General features: G+C 42.3%; 1 protein-coding gene across 1 annotated transcript; it reads left to right on the plus strand.

Moving 5' to 3' along the window:
- Positions 1–78: 78 nt before the first annotated feature.
- LOC146174188 (uncharacterized) lies at positions 79–25,579 on the plus strand. The gene is made up of 6 exons (XM_084585346.1): positions 79–197; positions 3,304–3,520; positions 4,404–4,618; positions 11,917–12,058; positions 17,059–17,220; positions 25,205–25,579. Exons 1-6 carry the CDS (start codon positions 79–81, stop codon positions 25,577–25,579), a joined length of 1,230 nt encoding a protein of 409 aa, XP_084441472.1.

Here is a 25,579-nt window from a genome sequence, read left to right on the forward strand (position 1 = left end):
CTCGCAGTCAGCCTCCAGAAAGCATTTTTCTCTAGCCGGTTCTCATTGTTACTTGACAGCTCTTTCAGCACACGGAGAATGAACAATTCCGAGGCATGCCCTGCTCGGTATCCAAATCTACCTCACAAGCTGGCTGACAGTCTTCTGGAGGGTGCTGCAGTAAACACTGTCGAAGACCTCTTCTCAGAAATGGAAAAGTAAGTCGCATTGCAATTCGTTGCTTTTTTCCTGGGGTACCATAACAGCTTCACAAATATCAGTAGCAAGACAGTCTTTTTTTTTATATGACAGCCGGCCCTGGCGCAATAAACGTGTAACAAGGAAATTGCGGTCAGCACTACCTTACGGGTTATGCCAACACATTACAGTGATAAACATCCGGAAAGTTTGGGTCTGAGGGACGAAGAAAGCCAGTATGTAATGTATAGGAGGGCTGCTGATAGAAAAACGATACAGTGTTTCTTTCTATGTTAACTAGAAACTTTTGGGCGTCATTGTCCTCCTCCGAAAAGGAGCCTAATAACAGTGCGACTTGGATCGCGGAGCTACAAATTACGCATGAATAAAATTTACGACATATTCAAAATTTAGTTTTTCTAGTCAAGAATGTGTTCACAAAGCCCAATGTCAGTTGGGGGATGCGCCGCAAGTTTGAACAAACACACTCACCAGATGGTTTACAAAACAATTCAAAAACAGTGAAGAATATGAGTACCATTCTGTTTCATTTTGCACACTCTGAAGAATACTCTGCCCTGCGGTGGTGGATCAGTGGTTAAGGCACTCAACTGCTGATCCCAAGGATGCGGAATAGAATCTCGGCAGCCATTACAGCTTTCTGATGGAGGCAAAACGAAAGGTGACCGTGTCCTGTGTGATTCGGTGTACGGTTACGGAACCCAGGTAATCGAAATTTCCAGCGTCCTCCACTACAGCATACTTCACAGCCTATGTCACTTTGGAACGTTATACACCACAAATCTATTCTCTTCAGATGCTTTTAGGAAGGCGATTTTTCGTATGCAGTAAAACAAAAAAATTATGTTACAGGAACTTCTACCTGTACGGCGTAATCCGTCACTGTTAAGCTTTTGTGAAGAATATGGACAGTTGTCCGCACTGCCTGCTGAGTTCCATTAGCAACATGCGCCGCAACCTGCACGGCATACTCACTTTATTGGACTGTTCGGGCCTGGATAGGCTATGGCCGTTCTTGAGGAACATGCCTCATTACTGCCAATCGTCCAGGACAAGAAATTTTAATTTTTAGAAGTCGCATGTTTCAGAACACAATATCAATGCTAGCACTGCAACTGACAAATTATATAAGCATAATATAATCACGCCGGTACGTGCTTAAGAGCATTAATTTCCACTAAAGCGAGACCGCGTTTGAGATGGCGTTGGGGAGGACGACGTCAGCCCCACTCACATCGTCCAATGTATGTAAGTAAGATCTATGCATGACGCCAGTGCCAATAGAGAATATGGTCTGTTTTCATATTTCCCTATTTGCTAACAAGGCAGCCATAGTCGATAGCGTTTGCACGCACTAAACAGACTGGGTCATGCGAGTCAACCTATTCAACCAAAGCGAGCTGACTTCCTCACAGCATGCTCTACGTCCCCTCAGAAGCTTACATGAAGCCATAATGAAGTTTTTAGTTGATTAGGCAGCTGTACTTGACGGAGGTTCTAATTCACCCCAACACTATATATGACCTTTTCATCTCAGAATTCGCCAAGCAGGGTTACGGGTGCGATGTACAGAGGTCAGGTGAACGCCTATTACCCTGGATGAAGCCATTTATTACTCTGGTGTGTGTAGTGTACTGAAAGTGCATTCTATTAAACTTGAAATCATCTCATACTGAAACAAATCGAAACACACATAACCCAGCATGGCTCATATGCTCCGCAGTGACGGAAGAAAAACAACTCTGAAGGAGGCGACAGGAATGCAGTTCTTTGCAGCTTTCTGAAAATAAAAATTACCGAGCATAGAAGGCAGCCAACTGTTTTCAAGTGAAATCTCCTCACCTACTCAGTTTTAAGTTTAAGTTGTCACTTTGAAACCGGGCGTCTGCGTTGATGGCTCTGTGAGAAATAATTACCAGCATACTTCTGTCATGAGAGAGTAGATGAGGGATATGGGTGGACAATGAATGGCCGCATATTGTAGAATGCCTCAAAACCACATGACGTCACCAACTTGAGCTCCGTACCCATGGACACTCATTTGAAATGCTACTACTCGGCTAATCAAGCAGGTTTGTGCGGATTAGTTAGTGCTGCTTACGTGGATTGATTTTTTTCATAATGTGGTAGCTTGCTGCTCTGTGCTAAAGTGTAACTGCGAAGCAATATAGGCACACAAGTAAGGAATCGATGAGAAAGCAATAACAATGTGCACGCACTCATACCATAATTAGCAGGGGAAGGCGCAGACGGGAACCATTATCACTGTCACGTCATGCGCGTAATGTGGAGCCTAAGTTTTAAAGATTTTTATGAAGCGAAATCGTCACTATGGCATGCATCAGCCAAGGCCAATCTGGGAATCCTCATGACCTTCAACGAGCATGTAGCTTAAACATGGTACCATCAAAGGTGTACTACAGCTTGACATTTGATCTTCGACGGAAATTACAATATCAGGTTTCCCACGTGGTGTTAACGGTGTCTTCGATTGCATAGCCTCAGCAATGTAATTGCTTCAAAACCATACCTGCCCAGGTTTAAACCTAAGCCTAACCAAAGCAAAACCAAGCAAAACGTCGTTTTCTCTACGCCTTAGAAGGATTAAACCTCAGCCAAGGTTTTTTCTCTAGCCATACAAACACATTCATCTTACAAACTATTTGGGAATTTTCTGGCCCATTTAACTTTTTGTACACCTGTGTTGCAGTGCCCTACTTTTTTAGACGGAGCTGTATGCAGAGGTTCTCACCGGAAAACATTAATTTTCTCTTGGCAGGGCGAAGCATCGTAACCTTGCTGGGAGAGCCATGCTACTTACAAATGCTGCACGCAATGAATTCAGTCTGCAACAAATGCGAGAAGAGAGCAACTCAATGATAAAATTTGTCGCCCTATATTGGGCATGAAAAAAATGAACGAAAGGAATGAAAATACTTCACATAATAGAGAACATATTTTATGTTTCTGTCTGTATGCCTATTATTTTGCTTTGAAGTTATTTGCGCTGTATCATCAGGTAAAGATTGATCAAATATTTACTTCTGACACCGTTCAGGGCCACCGTCAAAAATCAATGAGTCAATTCATTGTGACTATTCGCAGATTCAGTGACAAGTTCAATGTTACCGTCTTCTTGGAATCGGGAAGCTCTAACCAACGACAAGTTATGCAGCCTGAAAGGGTGGACTCGTTTTGTAGCTGGTTGGGTCAATCAGCGCGTTGCCACCTGATGCAGCTCTTCGATGCCGGTGACGCTGAAATCAGACGCTACCAAAAGCTCTGGAACAATTTTTACTTCGCACCACTTTTTGTCGGACAAGTAAGTAGCGATGGAAATTTTTTGCAAGGCTCAATGGCGATGCCTGTCTCCGTGGCAAGTGAAATCATCTATACACCATCCAATAAATTTAGCAGAACTTGGGCCAAACACAAATGGGGAGGACAAAAATGATGCCTAAATTTACTAAAGGACCGCACATGGTTGACTTGTGCATTGCCACGTGCATTTTCAGTGTTTATTGTTTTTAGATGTAACGAAAGGGAGCCAACGACTTATTCCAAATAGGCACTGAAAATTTTCTTTCCATGCCTTTTATTCTTGCTGAAGAATTAACCTGCAGTCACTCATGAAGTCTCTTACAGGGCCCTGTGTTCCATGACATTCAGTTGAAAACATTTTAAAGGGAGCCTAAAAGCAGGAAAAGAGATGCAAGAGGCACTACCCCGCAACATGTGGGCACATAATTTATGTAATTCAGTAACTTAGACAAGAACAAGTTAATTGTTTTGGTCCCGATGTTTAATGGCACAACATACCACCCAACCAGGCCAGCCCCATTGCCCGGTGTGGAGCGCATACCCTAAGATGGGTTTGCGTGTGCGCTCGTACGTATGCACGGATATACACGCAAGTTCTCTCTCTCTCTCTATTTCACCCCCTATGCATGCGTTGCTTTGTTACCGCTAAAGTTAACACTAATTTACCTTCTTGTCAAATAGTTCACTCGCTCTAGACAATACAGACAATACAAAAGGTCTTGGTGCCCAAACGTACAGCGTGTAGCTCGACTACCTTAATTAACCAAATTCGGAGCTCAAGCATACTTTTGTTGGAGTGACTGGGACCTAAGACGCATACGAAAAATCCCCAGGACTACAAAGAAACGTTTTTTATATTGCGAATTATTTTCTCAAATTGCAAGAACTCAAGTGGCCTGTGGAACCTGCTCCAAGCTGGCAAAACAGCCCGCAAGGTGGCCTGCGCTGAGATTCACGAGGGAATATTCAGACAAGAGAGCGCGGAAGTGGCCAGCGCCGTCATGAATGCGAAGCTGACGGACGTGTATGAATTGACCGTTGACATGTTCCACACTGCTCAGGAGGCTCTCGGCTTACGTGTTCCACACTGGCTGTCCAGGTGAGCTTAGTAAGCGAGTCGGCGAGAGGCATCTTTCAGAGGCAGATGAAGATTTGCAGAGTCATACTGACCAAGAATGATGTTTCGTATTGACTTTAGTATTCTTTACTATTTGCATTATTTGAATTACAAGCTCCACAGTCTGATTCCTTTTCTGAAGTCAGTATAAAATATAAACATTCGATGTCAGTATAGCAGGAGTAACATTCAGTGTTTGCACAGATCCACTGTTTGAATTAACAATTATGCTTTTACCGATAATGCTAAGCACGGCGAACAATTGATACCTGGTGTTCAGGCTACATAGTCCTTCAAGTATCCTGCCGGAACTGAATGCTCTAAAATACAACTTAGGGTTTTATTATTCCTTCATGGGACAAATATCGTGAGAGGAAGGAAGTACTTCGGGGCCTCGGTCGTTTTTACTCGCAGTGGATGCAAAAAATATCCCAAGAGCTTAAACTATAATGCACCATTAAAAGGAAACGCCGTGCAACATTAGTGCAGCTGGCATCTAAGCGTGCTATCAGGGCTGGGCAAGATACTTCGAAAAAGTATCTTCGATACCGATACTCGATACCCCAAAAATTGTATATCCGATGCCGGTGCAAGATACAGGACCGAAATAGAGTTTCGATACAGATACTCGGTACTGTATCGTCAATACTGCGATACATCGCTGAAATCTTAATATAATAAAGGTGGTAATACGATTAGTGGTATTAGGAAATTTTACCGTGCTTTCTGTAATTTTTAGAGCATTCCTATAGCGCAGTTGTTCTGAAAGGGCTTAACGAATACGCCAGCACGGAGTTATTGCTTGGGCTGCTGCCCTTGTCAAAACTTCGCATTGAATTAAAGCTATTGTTACAGTTAAGCGATTGGTACCAAAAGCAGTCTAGCGAAATATTTCTTTAAACTAATACTCTTCATGCTAGCCGACCTGTGAGAACTTGGCTATACATACAAATAAAAAGGTGCAACATGCGTGCGTTCAGAGAACTGAGTCCGGAAAGAGCGTGACGTCGGCGTGCTAAAAGCGATGCAAATGATAAAAGCCTCTCTGCATACGCACACGAGCACATCACACTGTTTTATTAGATGAAGATACCTTTTGTCAGCGAGTAAGGGTGAACCATAGCCGTGTTGACTCAAGAATCTTGCAGGTAGGTAGGAAACTCGAGGTTGACCAGCGTCGCTGGGTAACTACGACATGTTGTAGATAAAAGATAGAAGTATTCGTTTTTAACAGAAAGTGGCAAATATAGATTCAATCAATCCGCATATTTCAAAAAATCAAGCTTTGTTTTCTAGCTAGAGATACCTTTACAAGTTTTATCCAAGGTTTGCTCAAATGGCTTTCACAAAAAAAATTGTTTGACAACGAATAATTTTTTATTCGAACTGTGCTGGAAAACTGCAGTTATAGCTTTCATGTCGCGAATTTCATAAAATTTTGAACGTAATATTTTTCACAAAAACAAATGGCTAGTGGAAGCCTGTTCCCTGTGCAGTTACAATGGATGGATTTTGTTTTCCGTGAAACGCCGTAACTACAAGAACGTGGTTAACCGACTGCATCGTGGCGGGCTGAGGCCTTAGAAGCTTGTGTTCTTGCTGCCAAACAGAGCCAGCACGCGTAGCTCAGGGGTTCGGGGTTGTGCTTAAGTTACTGCTTCCGACAGCATTGAGAACACTGCTTGACGAGAATCAAATGCCGCAGAGACGGGGGCGGATGGCAACGGGTGGAAAGAGCGGATACAGCAGTGTGCGTGATTCCTACTGAGCGTTCGCCTTGCGTTTCCACTTTGCTCATATCTCTCTGTATGTCAGTTAAACTCTTAGCAGCTTTGTGGTACGCACTCAGTGCTTTAAAGCAAAGTACCTTGAGAGCACCTACTTATCGTTGCTTTCATCAGTTTTGAAGAAAGGGAATCTGGAAATGTGTGGTTGACGCTGAAGGGCTGGGGCATTTGTAGGGAACTCAAACGGTACTGTAAGCCAAGTTGGCTCCGGTCCTGCATTACTGTCTGAGCGAACGCCGTCAACCCAGTCTCACAGCGGCTTCATAATTTGAAGTTTAGTATCGAGTATCTTCAAAATACACGATACTTTAAAAACCGATACTTCGAAGCTTTGATTTTCCGCACACGACAACTAATACCTATTCACAAAATGGATCTAAATATAGTATCGAAGATACATGTATCTTCGATACTGCCCATGACTGCATGTCGCTATACTATGAAAATGTGGGGCGAAAAGAATGACTATTGAGAGTAAAAATCCCGGTCAGACCGAAATTCCTGAAAACTCGTTGCACCGAACATTATTACAGGAAGCAGCTATACCCTATACAGTGCTGTTTACGTTATCTAAAATAGACTTTAGAATTCGTATTGATTTGATTGTACAGTTCCATAACATCTTCAGCAGCTGGGCACATGCGTCACTGCAGCAGCTTCTTATGCGAAATTCTGAAGAAACGGTCTCTGTCTCAAACCTATCGCTGACCCTTCAGCAAAGAAATTTCGCTTGCCATAATTTACATCCACCTTAGTTTTAGTGTTAGGTTCTGCACGTGGTTTTTATTATTCTTGGGACGAAAGTTGTGAACGATGGCGAGGTTGCACACGTCAGGTCAATGACGCTATAGTAATTCTTGGTAACTCAATATTGTTAAGCTGTTTGCTTTATTTTCTTTTATATTCGTCGATTGAAGTAAGGTCATTAAAATTTAGAATTACAAAATATATTTCACTTGTACGCTATTTATTATTAAGCGTCCGGTTTTTCGTATAGAGCTCTTATTTATTTTTTACCCGCGATTGCAGTTTCCGGTCCGTAACGAGAGAAATCAGAATTATAATGTTCTCATATATTCGTCGATTGAAGTAAGGTCATTAAAATTTAGAATTACAAAATATATTTCACTTGTACGCTATTTATTATTAAGCGTCCGGTTTTTCGTATAGAGCTCTTATTTATTTTTTACCCGCGATTGCAGTTTCCGGTCCGTAACGAGAGAAATCAGAATTATAATGTTCTCATATAATAATGGGTTGTATGGTTGTTAGCTGTTCTATTAGCTCTTCTTTTGCAGGCCCCAATTTGTTTGTATTACGCGAAGCATGTACGGCTTGTTCAATGGGAGAGCCGTTGCCCTACCTTAGTTGCGGCACGAGTGTTATCGGGAATTATCGGAAGTGTTCAGAACTATGGAAAAGGCGAATGGCGGCTTCTAAGTTATCGATAAGGGCTAGGTAATGAATGGGAAGTAGGGGTGATTTGTCGGTAATACTTAAGCCATAATTTGTTGATAATTTCAGTAATTCAAAATAAAGGGGAAGCAAACACGACAAAATTATACGCGTTTCGATGAAGGCGAAACGAAGAAGCGGGCTTGTGTTGGCGATGTCAGTGCACGTTAAAGGTCTCCAGGTGCTTGAAGTCTTAACACGTGCATGTTGTGTGCTTTCTAGCTTGGTATTAGTGCAATGGTCATTGTGCAGGACGGACCTGCAGCTTGTATCTCATTGTTTGATATAGTGCTGAACAGTGTGTATAGTATATAGTGTGCATATGAGGTTGTATCTTCAGCCTTTGGAGTTGCAATAAACTTCTCTTCAGTGGTCGAAACTACTCCGGAGCCCTCCCCTACGGTAACCCTTTCTCTCTTTCCGCTTTCACTCCACCTTCCTCCCTTCGTCTATGGTGCAGTTCAGGTGTCCACATAACAGGTGTGACAGATACTGCGCCTTTCCTTTCCTGTGAACCAATCAAAATTATAAACATAAAATAAATATATAAAAAATACTAAAAGTGACGAAACATCGCGTCGCTCTCTCTCGCAGATAACAAAACTGCAATTTGTAGGTCATCGTGTTGTAGTCCGTCATGACTTAAACATCGAATGTGCTTTGTAGTTATGCCGCGTAGTCCTTCGTACTACAAGCGCTGAGTCAATACTTCGTATTCCGTCGTAGGTGTAAAAGTAGAGGAAGTATGCCACTGCTGCCGATCTTAAGGATATGCTTAAGCATCCTCCAAATTTTTATCAGCCGTTCATTTTGGTATTCTGTGTTGATACCCTGTTGGACAAAATAGTTATCCTAAATAATGTTATCGCGATTGTGTCAGACCATGGTTACAGAGTGAAATGATCAAACGAGGCGCGCGCTGGTAGGTCCTGAAGCTGCAAACGTGCGTTAAGCTCGACGATTTACGGCGGCATCTAGCGTACTCATGACGAGACTTGTGCGCTGGGCAGCGACGCATCGCACGCGGCCAGTATTCATGAGTTCAAAGCGTGGCCGAATAGAGTAGCCTTTATTTTTTAACGCACCTGCGGCCTTCGCAATTCACAACATCGTTATTTATTCATTTACACACCTAAATATTCTGGACAGATTCCAGGCAACAGCTTTCCTGCCCAATTTGTGCGCATAATGTAAAACTGCTCAACAATACTTATTACATCCGAGAGCCTATCTTCTCAAGCCTGAGTTATTCTGCCAAAATGTGCTCCAGTGTTTTCATCTGGCCGTCTTAGACGCGGAAGAAAAACCTCTTAAGCAAAGGTTTTTGCGCACATCAGAAGGTTTCACTATTTCTATCAAAGAGGTCTTAGAAAAAGGGGGGGGGGGGGAGGGGCGTTTAGGTGGTGTCATTTATATTTCTTTTCTTTAAGAAAACTTGGTTGGTACAGGAGTGTCTGCAAATGGTAGAAGAGGTATTCTTCTTCACAGTAGTATTAGTGACAATCCTTATTATACAATTGATTAAAAAAAGAACTATCAGCAAACAATTGTAGTTGAAAAAACCAACAGAAAAAGGTATCAAAATTGCGTATTACAAAAAACACATAAAATTAAAAAAATGTACTTTTTTTTTACAACCTAGACCAATGCAAAATTGCAGCAGCAAATTCTATCTTTCTGTGTACAGTACAGTACAGTACAGTGTACAGTATTCGCTGAGTTAGAAAAGAAAACAGTAGTCGAGGTCGAGTATGCCGAGGTCGACCCCTGGCCGTCTTCTAGCGGAAAACACGACTTCTTTCGCTGCCGGCGGCAAGTAAAATTACCCAAAAGATATTGTCACCCTGTCACCCTGTTGGCACATTCAGAACAGTGATCTCTTCTGATCAGCGCTTACCAAAAGCGGAAATTTTTGGGGAGCGATCACGAAACTTATCGAGGCATGATGTCCACGTTCCGGGTAGTTTGACGTAGTTTCGCTGTCAGTGCTAAAGTCTGAGGATGTGATATCGTCTTCGGAGTCATCACTGCTGCTGTTCGCATACAAAAACGAGCTCTTTGATGCGTCAACTTCTTCGGAACTGCGCGGAATCTGGGGCGCGTGATGTCGATGCCATGATGTAAACAAAGAGCGCCGATCACCCGAGTCCAGAGGCCATCCGAACAGGCATGACACGGCAGAAAGTATAAAACCAAAAGCAAAACTGAAAATATGGTTTTTCTATCTCCCACTGAATGACGCCACTCATCAAGAAGCGTTACGAAAGCGGAAACATTCGAATCGTGAAACCATCGATAGCGGGCTATCGAGGGGAATAGGCGCGTATAGGAAAGTGTTAAGATATTCCACAGTTTTGTAGCGTTTAGTTTTGAGAAAAGCAGCCCATCAAATAATTCAGGAATTTTTGAGTTCCCAAGCAACAGCAGGAAAGACACTAAAACCACGTTTTTCCTTTCCTCCGAGAGGTGCACAAAGGTATATTATAATATCACACACTTTTCTCACATTTCTTAGGTACCTCCTGGAAAATCCTAACTGAGTATAAAACCTTTTGCCATTGGCGCATTGCCGATTGGCTACACAATGAGCCCGACCTTGCAAAAATCTCAGTCGAGAAATCTGACGTCTTTATGACGAGCGTTTTTTAACTTCGGTGGTCCTGGATTTGTAGGTGCCTATTTGAAGACGGGCATTTCGGAGCTTGTATCTTGTGGACTTGATTCGGTTGTACGGGACTGAAACAGAGAGAGCGAGCGTGTGCCCAGGAGGGGTGGCTGTATGGGCTAAAGGTATTTGAAATTAGACGTTCACGATTTCAATAAATACAGACACTGCACAAACAATTCTTTTTATACAAAGGATATGCAGCTAGGTGGAGGATAATTTTGAGCAGAATCGTGATTGTTTTATCAGTAATTAAAAATGATTATAATTTATTTTTTGTCCACTCCTGTTAGCATGCATGTATATAATCAAAACTTCCATAGTGTCATTTGATGATTTCTTATTTTTAGAATTTTGTACCGCGCCAGTGTCCCAAGATATGCAGTGTATAAAATCTCAGGCCATTTCGCCTAACGGCGCCTGCGCGACCGCGACGCTAGGCATGAAGCTTCTCCTTGGTGCAAAGCAGCTGTGTAGTATTGTGCTTGGCTTGAGAGAAATGTAAGGATAACTGAGACACTCACAATCTTTCGTTCTTGATCAGCGTTTCCAATTTTGGCCGCGACACCGAAAAATCACTTTGCGGACGGGGGGTTATGATGGTTTGGTTTGGTTTGCGGGGTTTAACGCTCCAAACCGGCTCATTCTATGAGAGACGCCGTAGTGGAGGGCTGCGAGGATTTCGACCACCTGCGGTTCTTTAACATGCACTGATATCGCACAGCACACGAGCGCCTTGCTTTTAGCCTTCATCGAAAAGGGCGGAGGATTATCAGGACTATTTCTTAATATGACTCGTTATCTGGTTAAGAGCGAAAGTTTATAATCGTTGGCTGTATATCCACATTTCTGCTAGCAAAGCAGCACGCACACCGTTATATCAAGGAGGAGATTTACATAAATTCTGCAGTTTCGCATGCATAATTAGATGCATAGTGTTTTTATTATAGACACGCATATCTCAGGACGTGGAAGCGTTACTGCAATTCTACAAAATAAATAAACATTAAATGGCAATATCATTAGCTTTTCAATATAATCATATTTGCTTAATGGAAATAAAAATGTTATTTATTGCTTTCAGGTAATTAGATCATTATTTATTATCATAATTTATCACATTTTGCATCCGCTTGTGGGCAAAAGTAATATAAAAAAAAATTGTGGTGATCCTAATTTTAATTTAAAACTTCTGAAAGCCTAGTATTGAGCAACATGTATATGAGGACGAATAGATAAAAAGCTTGCAAATGTAGCCGCAGGATACATTATTTCATGACCATAGAATCTTCAATCAATCTCTTTAGATAACAGCTGAACTTGGGCTCTGATCTCAAGACAGTAAATGGACTGTCTGACTCCATTTTCTTCAGACACGAGGAAGGAGAAAGTCCGCGTCTTCAGCAGAAGCGAAGAGCAGGATATCTTCAAGAGCTGGAGGCCGTGGGAGTGGAACTGGTGGCTCTTCGTGGCGTCACAGTGACGGACTACACGACGTCTGTCTACTCTTGGGAGGTGTGTTATCGGATTCCTTTAAATGTCTCCACTCAGATGCTATTGCTCCTCTTGAAGCTACGTGGCAGTTATTATTGAAGGAAGCAGTAGTAGTTAGTGACAATCTGTGAGGTATAAGGATGCTTGCAATAATCACGACAGTCGTCCTACACATTACTCTTTAATGAAGGGTGACAGGTAAAACTGGATTAAAAAAACAATTGCCGAAATTAAACCTCAGTAAAGGTAGCATACTATTATAACGTGCGAGAGCAGTTGGTTGAAGCTCCTTAAGTTAGTTTAATGTTGAAGAGGGCTAATTTAAAGTGGTATATCTTTATTGCCTTTAGCAAATAGAGGAAAGTAACCTTAAACTAATAGTCTAACCTACGTAACCTTAAACCAATAGTCTAACCTACGTAGCCTTAAACCAATAGTCTAACCTACAGGCTAAGGAACAAAAGTTGAAGACCAAAGCCTCCTAGCTACATCCAGTTTTCCCAGCTTTTTTGCTGTTGAATTCATGCTTTGGCACTTAAATAGCCCGATGTTTCAAGAACTTGTTTGTGCACTCGTGTGTTAAGATTAATCACAATGTAAATGATACAAAACTCCCAACCAACATTCTAGCCACATTTCTTAAGGCGTATCTGGATAAAGGACTATGGACCTGTTTTGTCTGCGGAGCTACCATCACGGGATGTCCTACTCCCTGTTTTTGAGCATGGCTCCAGGTCTGTAGGACAAGAGCAGACTAAAATATCTGAGCATTCTTCTCAGGCTGCGGACCACGAGCCTGGCAGCGTCCGTGAACGGAGGAGATGCGTCGACGCCCACGTAAACGGCGTAAGCTGCCTTTAGCTAGTAAACTTTGCCACGTTTCCAAGAGCCCCAGATAACATTGGCAGTGTCAAGAGTGGCATCCGACGGATTTATTACACAGCCTTTGAGTACAGCCCGAGAGTACATGCAGCACTATGTACTGCTGCCCCGTCGCATCCCGGAGGAGATTTTACAGCGGGGTGTTTAGTAAAAATGTCGAGAAAGTTCGGATTGCAGGCAGCTACGTTACGAAAGAGAAGTTCGCGAATGAACGAGCAGCACACCGAATGCTGCGAGATTGCCAGAGCGGTGATGCCACGAGCAGAGCGGATGACGGCGCGCTGGCCGTGCCCTACAATGTATTCTTCACTGGGCCTAGATCATTCCGCATCGAAGCCACGTCGAGCAGTGCATCGCATTTGTCCAGCTCTACGCCTGCGCATTGAAAATGAAGGCCTACCTACTATCTGGTAACAAAGGAAAGATATGGTCAATTTGGCGCGAGCGGGCGACACCACGTGACCGGTTCATGGCTCAGTCAGTGGCCCGTTTTCTGCATACAACTTAAAGGTCCCCAGAAAGGGGTCACCAAGAAGGGTAAACAACGCCATAACACTGATAGTTATTGAACCACCCATCATTCTCCCGCAAAAATTTTCGATCTAGCTTCTGGAACACCAGAGATATCGGCGATTAAAAATGACCCTTCCAATTTTCCCTCTCAACTCGTACGCCGAAGGGAGCCATAAAAAAACAAAGAATACAAGCAAGTTCAAAGCTCCGCCCAGACATACGTCACTTCGACGAACTTCCGGTTTCCGCGCGCTCGCTCGCTGGCGTACTCCGCCAACACGTCCTCGCTTGCACACGCCTGAGGAGTTCGCCAGTTCGCGCAGCGACGGTTGGTGTAACCGCGAACCCGTGGTTATCCTATGTTACACGGCGGACCAAACCATGGTTGCACCACTAACCGCGGTTACCGCAAACCGAGCTTGACGACCTCGGTTTGCGTCGTTAACCGAGGTTATGAAGGCGTCTGTTGACGGAAGCTACTCGTCTGCGCCCGAGTGCGCGAAACGTACGAGTGGGTCTGCTTCACAAAGTTATTCATTTGCCCACTGTATCACGTTTAAAGATCGATGTATAGATTATGGTGCCGCCCGACGTCTTCGATTACGGCCGACAGCGCAGCGACTGCGTACTGAAGCCTTGTCATGCCTACAGTATCGTTTGAACGGCTTGTTGCTGAGCAGAACGGCAAAAAATACGCGGCCTTAGCTATGAAAGTACACGAGTTTGCAACGCTTGCAGCACGGGATGCCGCGAGCAGGCTGAGATACGTTACACAATTACCGCGGGGGTGGAACGTGCGAGCGCGGCGAACGCCGGCGCCGTGCGTGACCGTCCCTAGTCGTCGCTAGGCCTATTGTTTCGCTTCGAAGCCGCGGCGGTCGACGCTTTGGAACATGATCAACGCTGTCGTAAATCGTCTACTTATGAAACTGCCTTATAGTGATTCCTATCCTGCCATAGTAAAATAATTATAGGATTAACTCTGCCGACGCATTAATCGCAGAGCTAGTACGAGCAGATCGGATCAGCCGAAATGCACCAGCGGCAGCTGGCTTGAGCAGAAACTAGCTTGTATCACGGCTATAGCTCTTACCAGCAATTTGCTGCTGGTCAGCGATCCTCACGAGGGCTTCATACTTGATATTCGGCTCAGCATTCCAGACGCCAACAAAGTTTAGCACGCTTTATTTCGGACATCGGTGCTAACGATCCGCCGTGTCGTTCGCGAACGGCATGCGGGAGGAGGGGCCACAGCGGCGGTGCTTACGGCGGTCGAGGAGGTGCTGCCATCGTGCGGTGCTTGACCGTGCTATTGACGCCTCGTCGGACGACACTCCGATACTCCTGAAACCACGTTATATAAATAAGATATTTGTAAATGCAGCTTCGTTCTGCCGATCCCTGCGTCGCTTCGGTTGTTGCACTTAATGGGCAATGGCCACCTAACCGATAAGGGCGGCGAGCTGTAACAGCCCGCACAGAGTTCGAGCAGCGTACGAGCAGACGACTTTCGCAGCTACCGGAAGTGTGTTCGTGACGTCATGGTTGTAGTGACCGCAGCGAATGGCAGCTTCTAGCAAGCCTTGCCAGTCAACCGACCCGTGACGTCACGGGATTAGGAAATAGTTCCATGCGACACCGCCAAGCGACATTTCCTCTGCCCGCGAATTTCAAAAAACGCTGTTTTTAAAAATTAATATTAAATCGCTGGCTTTGTTCCAAGGAGTTATACTTTGCGTTAATGCTCAAAAGGATGTGTTCTACACACTGAACACGTTTGTCAGTGGTTTCTTGGGGGCCGTTTCCGTGGACCTTTAATGGAGCCCTCGCTCATTTTTTATTTGCTTGGCTTGAAATGTCCCCATGTAAAACTGAGGAAACAATATTTTCATGAAGTATCTTGATAAGCTAGTTTGTTCCTGCACTTATTTTTGCAACAGTACGTATTTGCATCCATCATGGTACTGCTTTGATCGTTAGAGGCTTCTCTAGACGTTTCTGCAATATACGGTGCAGTTATCTACTACGATGATGGAACTGTTAGCAATAAAGTCCTTGAGACAGTAGGCATAAACCATTTGCTGTGCAATGTTGCTTTAAGCATGATGGAAAATCTTACGGTAGCTAAAGCAGGCTTCAGGGCTTCTGCACAACTGAAACAATGAAAAAAAAAAAAAACGAATTAACCATGCATAAGGAAACGCTTCGACAAACCAACAGAACAAAATGCAAGCAAGGAATATAAGATGCCTTTTAGCGCTCTGAAAAAGCCAACTAAAACATGGATACACACTCTCCGGAAAACGCTGTTTTGGCGCCTATTCGAAACATTTTCTGCTCACAAGACCATTGCAAAAAAAAAAAAAAAAAAAAAAAAACGAACGAAACACGCAGCATATTAAAAAGTGTGCCTACTTCCATCGAAATCGTGGCGGCCATAAATTTTTAAAATATTTATATTTTTCAGAAAGCTTGGATCAACCCAATGTCAATGTGCACGTTTCCCCTTTGAAAGGCGGGAGGGAGTTGGAGGGCGGCGACTGAGCACGAAAGGGCAGAGATTTATTCTACTTCACTCAATACTGAGCACGCTAATAATATTGTGTGAATGTTTCCTTTCATGTTGGCATTATTTACTTTGTAAATATGCCATTCGTGAACCATTGCCACACAGATACCGCAGTTTTCTAGTTTATTGGCACAAATTTTAGCATTTGGACCACTTGACAAAAGTGTATCATGAAAACATGGCGCTAAGTTTTCACCATTTCTCAAAACATGAGCCAGGAAAGATACAAAGATCCGCGTTTACACATCGCGAGATAGCCTTCCACTGTAAGTGTGTGATAAAGCACCATAATAAAAGTATGTGATTTTTCATTTAGAACGTGACTTTCGCATACTGCTTCTTGCTAACACTGCTAACTCAGGGATATACGACTCGTGGAATATGCTATCCAGTTTTTGTTTTCGTAGCAAGCGCACATTGTTTGACGGCGAAATTATCTCCCCTCATGGTTGGTTATGAGCGCGTGAGCCAGTCATGGATGCTTTCCTTATCTCAGACTCAATTGTATATAGTCATTATACATATCACTAAGGTATATCGATCCTTGTGGCAACATTTAGTTATAACTGCCATCGTTATAAGTATGCTGCACTCAATCAGCAAGCACTGTAGAATGTATAAAATATTGGTTCCGCAGCGACGTTTGTATACGTCCTTCAGGAATTACAATTTCCTCAAATGCATTTTTTCGCGGTTAATTAACATATCATAGCTAATTACCTTATCATAGTTCGTATAGACTTCAAAGCACGGTACATAACCGATCATGCAATCTAGGCGCCTGAGGTAGGCCTCAAGCGTAAAAAGGAGGGCAAGAAATCTGTCTAAAATGCACACTTCATGCCGTTTGAGACAGAGTGAAGTCTGAATGCTCAATGACACAGCACTGAAAGCTCTGCACGTGTTGCCTCCGTTAATGCCTTTTGTACTCAGGGTTGCCTACACCTCGAGAACAGGTGCCAGTCAAAGAAAAAGGGGCTTTTTTCAGTTCAGAGTTGTAAACTTTATGCGTTACGCTTCGATGCGTTAACCGAAAGTCTCGTTCTCGTTTCTGCAGCCATTCTACGACATTGACCGCAATGTGCTGGTCGTGCCACATGGACTGATGGCGTTAATGGCAACTACTTCTGAGGCAATCGAACCCATTCCATCTGTTCTCGTGACAGCACAGTTGATGTGGCTTTTGTTGCCTGATCCATACAGCCCTTATTCGTGGAAGGTAAGCCCAATGATTCAACTTAATGCCTGCACAGTGGGTTTTTTCGGCGCTACATGTGTAAAGCCTGTGAAAGCTCTAAGAAGCAGGGAACTTGTAATTTGCATTTGTTAAAACCCCTTGCGGCACAAGAGCTGTCGTGAGGACGATGTGAGTAACTACGCCTCATAGCTCTGTATTCACACTGACCTGTGGTGAAAATATTTAGGAGCTAAATGGTCCAGGCCAGCCTGGTAGCTTTTGGTGACTTTAGATGACTGTGGTCCAAATCAGCAGTAATCAGGCTTTCTTACTTCAATGACGTCGGACAGTGTCACAAAGCTTTTGATAAAATAATCAATGTCACTCCTAGAATCATGCTTAGAATCTGATGAGGCCCATTTAGAAAAGTTTCCTTCAGAAAAACGCAAAAATGTTTATTGAATATAACAATTTTCGGCATTAATGTAGCAAGCATGCATGCTAAAGAAATATCGTTAAACTGTGTAGACGAAACTTTTTTTACATGATTTGCTATAATAATGGTCGCGCCAGCAATGTAAAAAGGTTTATTGAAAGGCAGGTCATTGGTAATGTGTAAATATCAAAACCATTACACCCTAATTTGTAGCTTCTGGGAGCTGCGATACCGATACATATGAGGCGAGTCGAGGAGAGCAGCTTGCTACATTGTAAGTAGACTTAATGACAATGATCAAATTTCACATTATGCTAAAAAGTTCAGCTAAACGTTAGCAAGCAATAATTACCTACGAAGTACCATTAAAGAAGGAAACTGTGCGCTGATAAGAGTCGCATATCCTAGTGTGCAGTATTCTTCGTCCTGCCAAGTTAATTTGTGGAGTGTAATTACCCTTTTTATGACGTGCTCATTACATAAGGAGCCGAGTATTAGTTTAAACCTTCTATATCGTCTTGAAAACTTCATCCGTGCAATGGTTTCACCATAGTACTGATTACGGAGCTTTATTTCTTAACCTTCAGGGAAAACTATCACGTGTTCTGCTGTTTGTTCCTACCATTACCGCAGTGGATAAGTGAACCGTATCAGTGGAAATACTCCGCATAAAAGCAAATTTCGCTCTGAGCGTTGCAGGGCAATGAAGTAGCACCGCTGTCAAGTGAATGCTTTTTTGTTCTGGTCAAATTATTGTCTAGCCGCAAAAATACAGTTTTCGCGGACAGTAGCTTGGGGCATGGATTTCTGTCTATTTGTTTCGAGACGATATGCAACTGCAGTGCTTGCACTACCTCGTTGCATTCATAAGCAAACAATTTATGTTTAGTGGTTATGAAAACTGGAAGAACGAAAACAAACATATGACATAGGAAGCTAACTGAAAGAACCACTGGAAAAAGACACGTAGTCATTTCCGCAATCTTAGTTTCGCTGCAATGCATGGTGTTTTGCGTTCAACTTTCTCAAGGGCCCAATTTGTATTGAAAAATGCATTTCCTGATGACCAAGTTAGGCAAGTTTTCAATTTGACTTCAATATGAAGAAAGAATGAGGTAGATAAAGTGACTTTTGCTGGACATGCCTAACATCCTAAATTAAAGGACATCTGCTGTGTTATACCCATGCGTATTGCTAACCTGCAGCCGTTGACTGGCTGAAGTTGGAAAGAGAAAGCACGGATGTTATGTGAAATTTTGGGAAGCTGCAAGTCGTACTCGCGACATCCGACGGACATTATATAGCACTGCTGCTGGGTACCACATAGGGAATGCCTTTTAGTCGTGTGCATACATGCAAGTAGTGGACGCCTGATTGCAAAACTCCTGCTCAGAGAAACGGCAAGGACATCATTTGCTTATTATATCTTCCCTTTGGCTTAAAGAGCATGCCTTTCTCCAAGCAGCCCACAAGACAGAAGGGCACAAGAGTAGTTTGGCGTAAAGATAAAAGGCATGGGATTTGAAAGTTCTTCAAAATATGAGCAGAGGAGGCCGTTTCATTTGAAGATCACAAAAATCTAGATAGTAGGTAAACTTCAAACTTTGTTCCTTTATCGAATAATTAAGCATGATCTGATTCCTGCGCTCTGAACGAAGCAATCATAAGAGTTCATGTTTTCAGGTGGGTTCTTTGGCAGAGCCTAAATGATTGTGATAGTTAATACATTACTGTGTTTATTGCATCTAATAGGCAAAGGAAGAGAGAATAAAAAGTAAATTAGGATCTCGCAATGACAAATTGGGCATGTCCTAAAAAAAGGAACGGATAACTATAAGAAAGAGTTCTATTTCACTTCTTTGCATGGAGTGATTTGTTGTGCTTTCACCTGTAAAGTTAAGCACGCCGACAATCGACTTGCTGCAGGCCAATCGAGCTTGTTGCGTCACGATGTTTATATAAAGCGTCTCGGTCATTTAAGCTATGATTCTAGAATTTCTCCTTTCACACAGGACTTAAGTCTATGCGCAAATGCCTCGTTTATAGGGGTTTCCTGGGCGTTGAAAGAACCTGCGTACTCTTTCTACGCGACTGCTGTTTTCACATCCCTGAGATATTCATTTCGAATTAGATAGAAATAAGCCTACGTAAGCACCACATGCAACACTTGGCGAGGGAACTATGCAAAACTCGTAGGGTAGAATATTTGCAGTATTTGGTAGAGGTTGTAAAACTGACGCCCCGAAACTTTTGGAGTGTGAATAGCAAAACTTTTTTGCAGCGGCCAAAACCAGGAACCTCTATCGCATCACCACACATTGTCAGTCCAAGGCTTGCATTTTCCGCATTTAGACGGGGCAGCCAAGCAGCATTATCAGCAAGAACACCACCGAGTTTGCAATAGTGCCCTAGTAGCCAGCGTAAAAAGTTGTAGACGGCGCTATATGAGCAACCTGTCGTAATATCTTATCTGTACAGCCAGCTGCTACTGATTGCTACATTCCTTTTTTTGCTTAAAACAGTCTGAATAGCTCTTTATTCTGACGATCCCATTTCGCTGGATCCTGTGCTAAAAAAACACAATAGCCAGTTATTCAGGCGATATGATAATATTTCTTTCAACAGTGTCTTTTTCCTAAGGGAAATGAGCTTTTTGGCGTGTTCGTGGCGTTCTTGTATCATATCTGCGTGGAAGAAGCACGAACACAAAGACAAGCAAAAAAAATCGTTTTCGGAAAAAAAGTTCTAATCTTGTAGTTAATCGGCGGTGTGCTAGTGTTTTCTAACCAAGGTTCTCTTTAAATAATTTATTAATGGTACGAAAGTTATAATTACCAGAAACAATCCTTGCAATGTAGGTTTGGGCGCGTTCAAGCTTTTCTATCAGATTAGAGCTCTGAGGGCGCTATATCGCGCAACAGTATTCGAGTACCGGACGAACATTTGTTATGGAAAGAAGTTGTTTTACATTCTCGGGTGCTTTATAAAATTACGTCGAACAAGGTTTAGCATACGAGGTGACTTTAAGGTTAAGTATTCAGTATGTCTGTTCTATGTTACATTTTCTGAAAAATAGACCACGAGATACTTGTAATGTTGGATGTTTACAAGAAGTAGTGCGTCCAAATTATAAACTGATCTCACAGGAAAGCATTTGCAGTGAATGACACAAGTCGACACTTAGCACTGTTCAAAGGAATGCCCCACTTAGTGCACCAAGCATGAATTTTGTTGAGCACATTCTGCAAGCTTCTAACATCAGAATCATTTTCTACATTCCTGTTTATGGCACAGTCATCAGCATGTAACCTCACTTTTGATTCCGGATGTCGCACAATATCATTTATAATCACTACAAATAACAAAGGCCTAAGAGCAGAGGCTAGAGGTTACAGTGACAAGTGCTGACTTAATGCCGTTTATTAAAACATGCTGCGCTCGCCCAGACAAGTACTTTCTAATCCAATCCACTGTTGTCGGGTGTATACTGAGACAAGGTAAATTATGCTATAGCAGTGCATGGGGAAAGGTATCGAAAGCTTTTCGGAAATATAAAGATATGCAGTTTACCTGAAATCCAAGGTAAAAAGAATAAAAATAAACTTTGATCGCATTTGTTGACTTCTGTAAGGAAAATATAGCTTGAGATCCGTTTCTGTTGCTTAATCGCGTTTTGCCTAATATACATTGTCAAACAGTGGTTGTTATGGATGCAGCTGGCTAAAAAACAACTATCTTTGAAAGCTATTCCAGATCTGTACAATATACATTAGGGGAAGAATTGTTAAGAGTGAATACGTTAATAAGTACAGCCAAAAAGCTTTTCAGAAGAACGTCCTCCACCATTTATACTGATTCCTCTCTTACATATTTTCCTCTTACGTCTGCTGGTGCGTGAGTGTTTTTCCCATTTGTTCTTCTTTATGGTCCAAGCCAATGGTCTGATTATTAAGATGAGGCCAAGTTTTTTCTTCGCAAAATTGGTCAACGGAGATTAGATGCGATAAAGCTCCTTGAGGCGTATTTTTTTATGCATTTCACTGTGGTCTTTAATCGTCGACTGGTCCATGGATACACTATGCCGTAATCGGGCAGACGTTTTGTTCTTTTGGAAACAATATGCTTGCGCATATTTTTCAGAAACTTTAATAAGAAACCAGCAGCAAAATGAAGATGTAGTTAGAGGATCAAAAACAATTGAGAACCATTGTTTCAAGAACAAAGACAAGGAATAAGGGGAAGGGGTGGACGTCACCTTCTGCTATGTTTACTCAAACCTGTACCCCTCCTTCAATGTGAACGTAAAAGTCGTCGTAATCCGACTACGCTCGTACCTTAATTGTTATGACAGTTTATAATACCTTAAATTCACAAGAAGGACACCCAATATTAACAGTCAGTTATAGTCCAGAAAGCATCCCATTATCAAGTAGCAAGTAATTACAAATGAACTGAGGAGTTTAGATGCACTCCCTTTAATAAAAATTTATTCTGACACCAAATTTGGTAAATGACATGACCATTCAATGAAGAAGGTCCCAGACACAAAAAGCGGCCACTGTAAATTCTAAAAAAAAATAAAGATAAAATAGTGAGCGGGATGGTAACTGTGCACGAGGCATCTCGTAAAAATATTATATTTGGAAAAATGTTTCCCTGACATAAGTGATACTTGACCTTTTTTGGAAGAAGCAAAGGTTGGTGTAAGAATTTTTTCTAATTTAAGGGTAGTAGAACATGGAATCAGGCAAAATAATTTTAGAAGATTTTCCTTGCGTTGTTCTTTCGCGCAACCTCAATATGGTGACAATCTAAGAATCTTCCGCATTGTTTGGGGTGGTCAATAATATTGCAAAAATTGCGGCGATTTAATTACATAAACTTCGGTAACGTTTCAACCTAGAAGCATTTTTACGCTTTAACAAGTTGCTGTACGGCATGGTAAAATAATTTAGACTTGTCGAATGAAGAATCTTTTATAACAATTTGTTACAAGCATTGCAAACAGTGACGTTTTCTTTATAATCAGGCATGTATTGGGAATCAGAGCCCTCCAGATAAAACTCCTTAAGGTGGCTAAATATAACGTCAAAGCCATAGGTTTTAATAGAGATTTGATGCGAGCAAAGTTGGTTCACCAGGAAAATTTTTATTTTGAAGGCCATAACCATCCACAGCGACAGGCAGTGCCTAACGGCGACTTCACTACAGAACACGTACATGTATATGCCTAATATTATGGTTTGCTTGTACACTCGTGATCTTCGGAGTAGAGTTCGTGTGCCTTTGTCGCTTCCTGCCAATGCCAATACATCGCAAACGACATATTGTCTTTAATAAAAATTCTTGTTGAGCTAGATGATGCATGTGTGCAAGGCAATAGCGCAAACAAGGCGATACAAAAAACAACATGGGACTAGCGCTAACTTCTTCTAACTTTGTTCACTGACAGACCACAAAATCAAAGGAAGAACTGACACACTGCGGGTATACATGTTCACACACAATCTCCCTATCCGTTCAAGATTCGACATTTCGAAAAGTTAGATGAGGTTAGCAGCAGACTTGTGTTGATCGTTTCTTGGGATCGACTCTTTTTTTTTATTGAATTTTTGTTGCATATTATTTTTTTGCAGTTCGCCACGTCTCATTTTGAGGGCTGAGCTTACTCACTAAAGTTAGCACGGCATCGATGTGAACGTTATAGAGTTGGAGTCAATACAACCTTTCTTAAATTCTTGTTGATGCGGAGGTAGGAAAAAATAACTCCCTTATCATAACAGGAATATTACAGCGCAATAAAAAAGTCATGCGCCCTATTAACAAGCGAGTTCGCCTACAAACCTGATTTTCATTTTATCATCAACTCATCATCAACATTTCAACACTTGAATCATTATAACGTACAAAGTAAGGCCAATGCACTCATATCCACTTCCTTGCGTAAAGCTCTTGAGTGTTTGAACACTATAAAATGTCAGCAAGAAGAGTTAAAATCGTTTCTTGATTTAATGGATGAGCTGGGGTTCCTATTACCATATAAAATTTCGAAGGCAGTTTTTGCACTTTATCTTGCGACTTGGCCGCCATGTTAATATATTTCTGTTTCGTTTATTTCTGGTTCACGCAAATACACACTCCTGTGATTTACGCCCGTAATGATATCTCCAACGCAAGCTTGCTCTTGTTGCCACAACTTTCACTGTGACGCAGACAGCGCGCAATTCACTCTCTGCTTGAAGTCCGGGATCAATTTTATTCTGAAACATGGTGGTTCCCCTCATAACCACTGCGTTTCCAGAAGTTACGTTTTGGCTTTTCGTTTGATGCAGCCTCGTCGGAAACATATTCTTTTATTTCAGAGAGATTGTTTTCTCAATTTGGGGATGATTGGCTCTCAAATATGGGCACATGTAACATAAAATTGTATTAAAGCACCGCAAAAAGCAGCTACCTCAACAGCTCTCTTTATATCGACTCATTACTTGCACAAACGGTATCCAGACTGAACATGTGAACTATAATATTAGGCGGAGAATGATATGTGTTCTGCAGAGGAATACATTTCGGTAATGCTTGCCACTGTGTCTGGTTCTGAACTTCCAAAAACAATTTCTGCCGTCAAAACAAATTTCGCGCATAAATATTTTGTATTGAAAGCTGAGACGTTGGTATGTACTTTGTGCCATCTCATGTGCAGTGATCAGGGTGGTCTTGTTTCCCCATACATGTCTGAATGCCAAGAAAAAGTCGCTTTCTGGCACGTTTGGAACAAGCTATTCTATAAACTGCTTCGTTCAACAAGGGTAGAGCTTGTCTTTGTCTGGGCCCAGAAGAAGGCGAGACCACTTTTCGAAACGTTGGCTCGACTTGCGAACTATTGCTCCCCCCTCCACCCTTGTTCTGTGCTCTTTTATACCGTGTAGCCATCTTCGTTTTCTCGCTCTACCCAGGAGATTCGTTCAACATGTTTATATTATTTTTAACAATAAAACAGCAATCGTAAAAAGCAAAAGAAAACAGTTGTTTCAAATTAAACATTATCGAGTTTAATGTGGGCACTTTGCTAAAACCCTTTTTTTTGGCATTTCTTAACAGAAGGGGCATGAAACATTTTCACATTGTTCGATTCATGAAGTCGCATAAAAGAAACAGGCCCGTGAAATGTTCCCAGATACAATCTCTCCTTGCATCTTGTTTCTCGCAAAATTTTAAATTATATTTAGATCGGGGACAATTCGTCTCGAATGGCTTAAAACGTTTGCCCAACAATCTTTGTCTAAGACTTCATCAAGATTGATTTCATAAAATTTCGAATAATTGTTCGAAATAGAAAATGCCGACGATCGCCAAATCTCGTTATGCAGATATGTTAGGTTTCGTTTGTTCTACCAGATTATTTACCTATTCTTATAGGTCATATTGTCTAGTAGAATACAAATGCTCTTGAGTTTTTCTCTTTAGTTCTTTTATATTTACAGCTCAAACAATTTACTTAACTTTTATATACTTACGTAACTATTTGACACTAATTATAAAATTACCCTTGCTGGATTTGACGCAAGTGCAAAGCATCGCACTTTTCTGCAGGATGCGCACGATGAACACCTGTCCTACGTCACTGGGTGCTTCCGGTTGGCCCATAATGCGACGCTGGACTTCGACGCACAGCCTTGGTTACTAACAGACCTAACCAAAGAGTCGGCGTTGCTCGGCCCGCTCTACGATGTCTACCGCATGGAAGTCATCGAAGGCCTCAATCCGGCAGTCTACTTGAATCGCCGTTACTCCAACTGGCAGCTTTTCTTCGTGGTGTGGGCAATGAGTTACTGCGGTGACCCCAGCAGAGCCGACATGGTGAACGCCGTTGCCAGAAACTCAGTGCGCTTCGCCCGTATTTTTGAATGTGGAATGGCAGACGCCATGTTCGCGAGAAGGAAGTGCAATTTCTGGGTGTACTGGTGA

This window comes from Amblyomma maculatum, chromosome 11 (assembly GCF_055883805.1).
Source record: "Amblyomma maculatum isolate TAMU_Amacu chromosome 11, ASM5588380v1, whole genome shotgun sequence".
NCBI lineage: Eukaryota > Metazoa > Arthropoda > Arachnida > Ixodida > Ixodidae > Amblyomma > Amblyomma maculatum.

Coding starts and splice junctions, on each gene's coding strand:
- LOC146174188 (XM_084585346.1), top strand. CDS start 79: ATGAACAATTCCGAGGCATGCCCTGCTCGGTATCCAAATCTACCTCAC. Junction 198..3,303: donor CTCTTCTCAGAAATGGAAAA/GTAAGTCGCATT, acceptor GACTATTCGCAG/ATTCAGTGACAAGTTCAATG. Junction 4,619..11,916: donor GTTCCACACTGGCTGTCCAG/GTGAGCTTAGTA, acceptor CATTTTCTTCAG/ACACGAGGAAGGAGAAAGTC.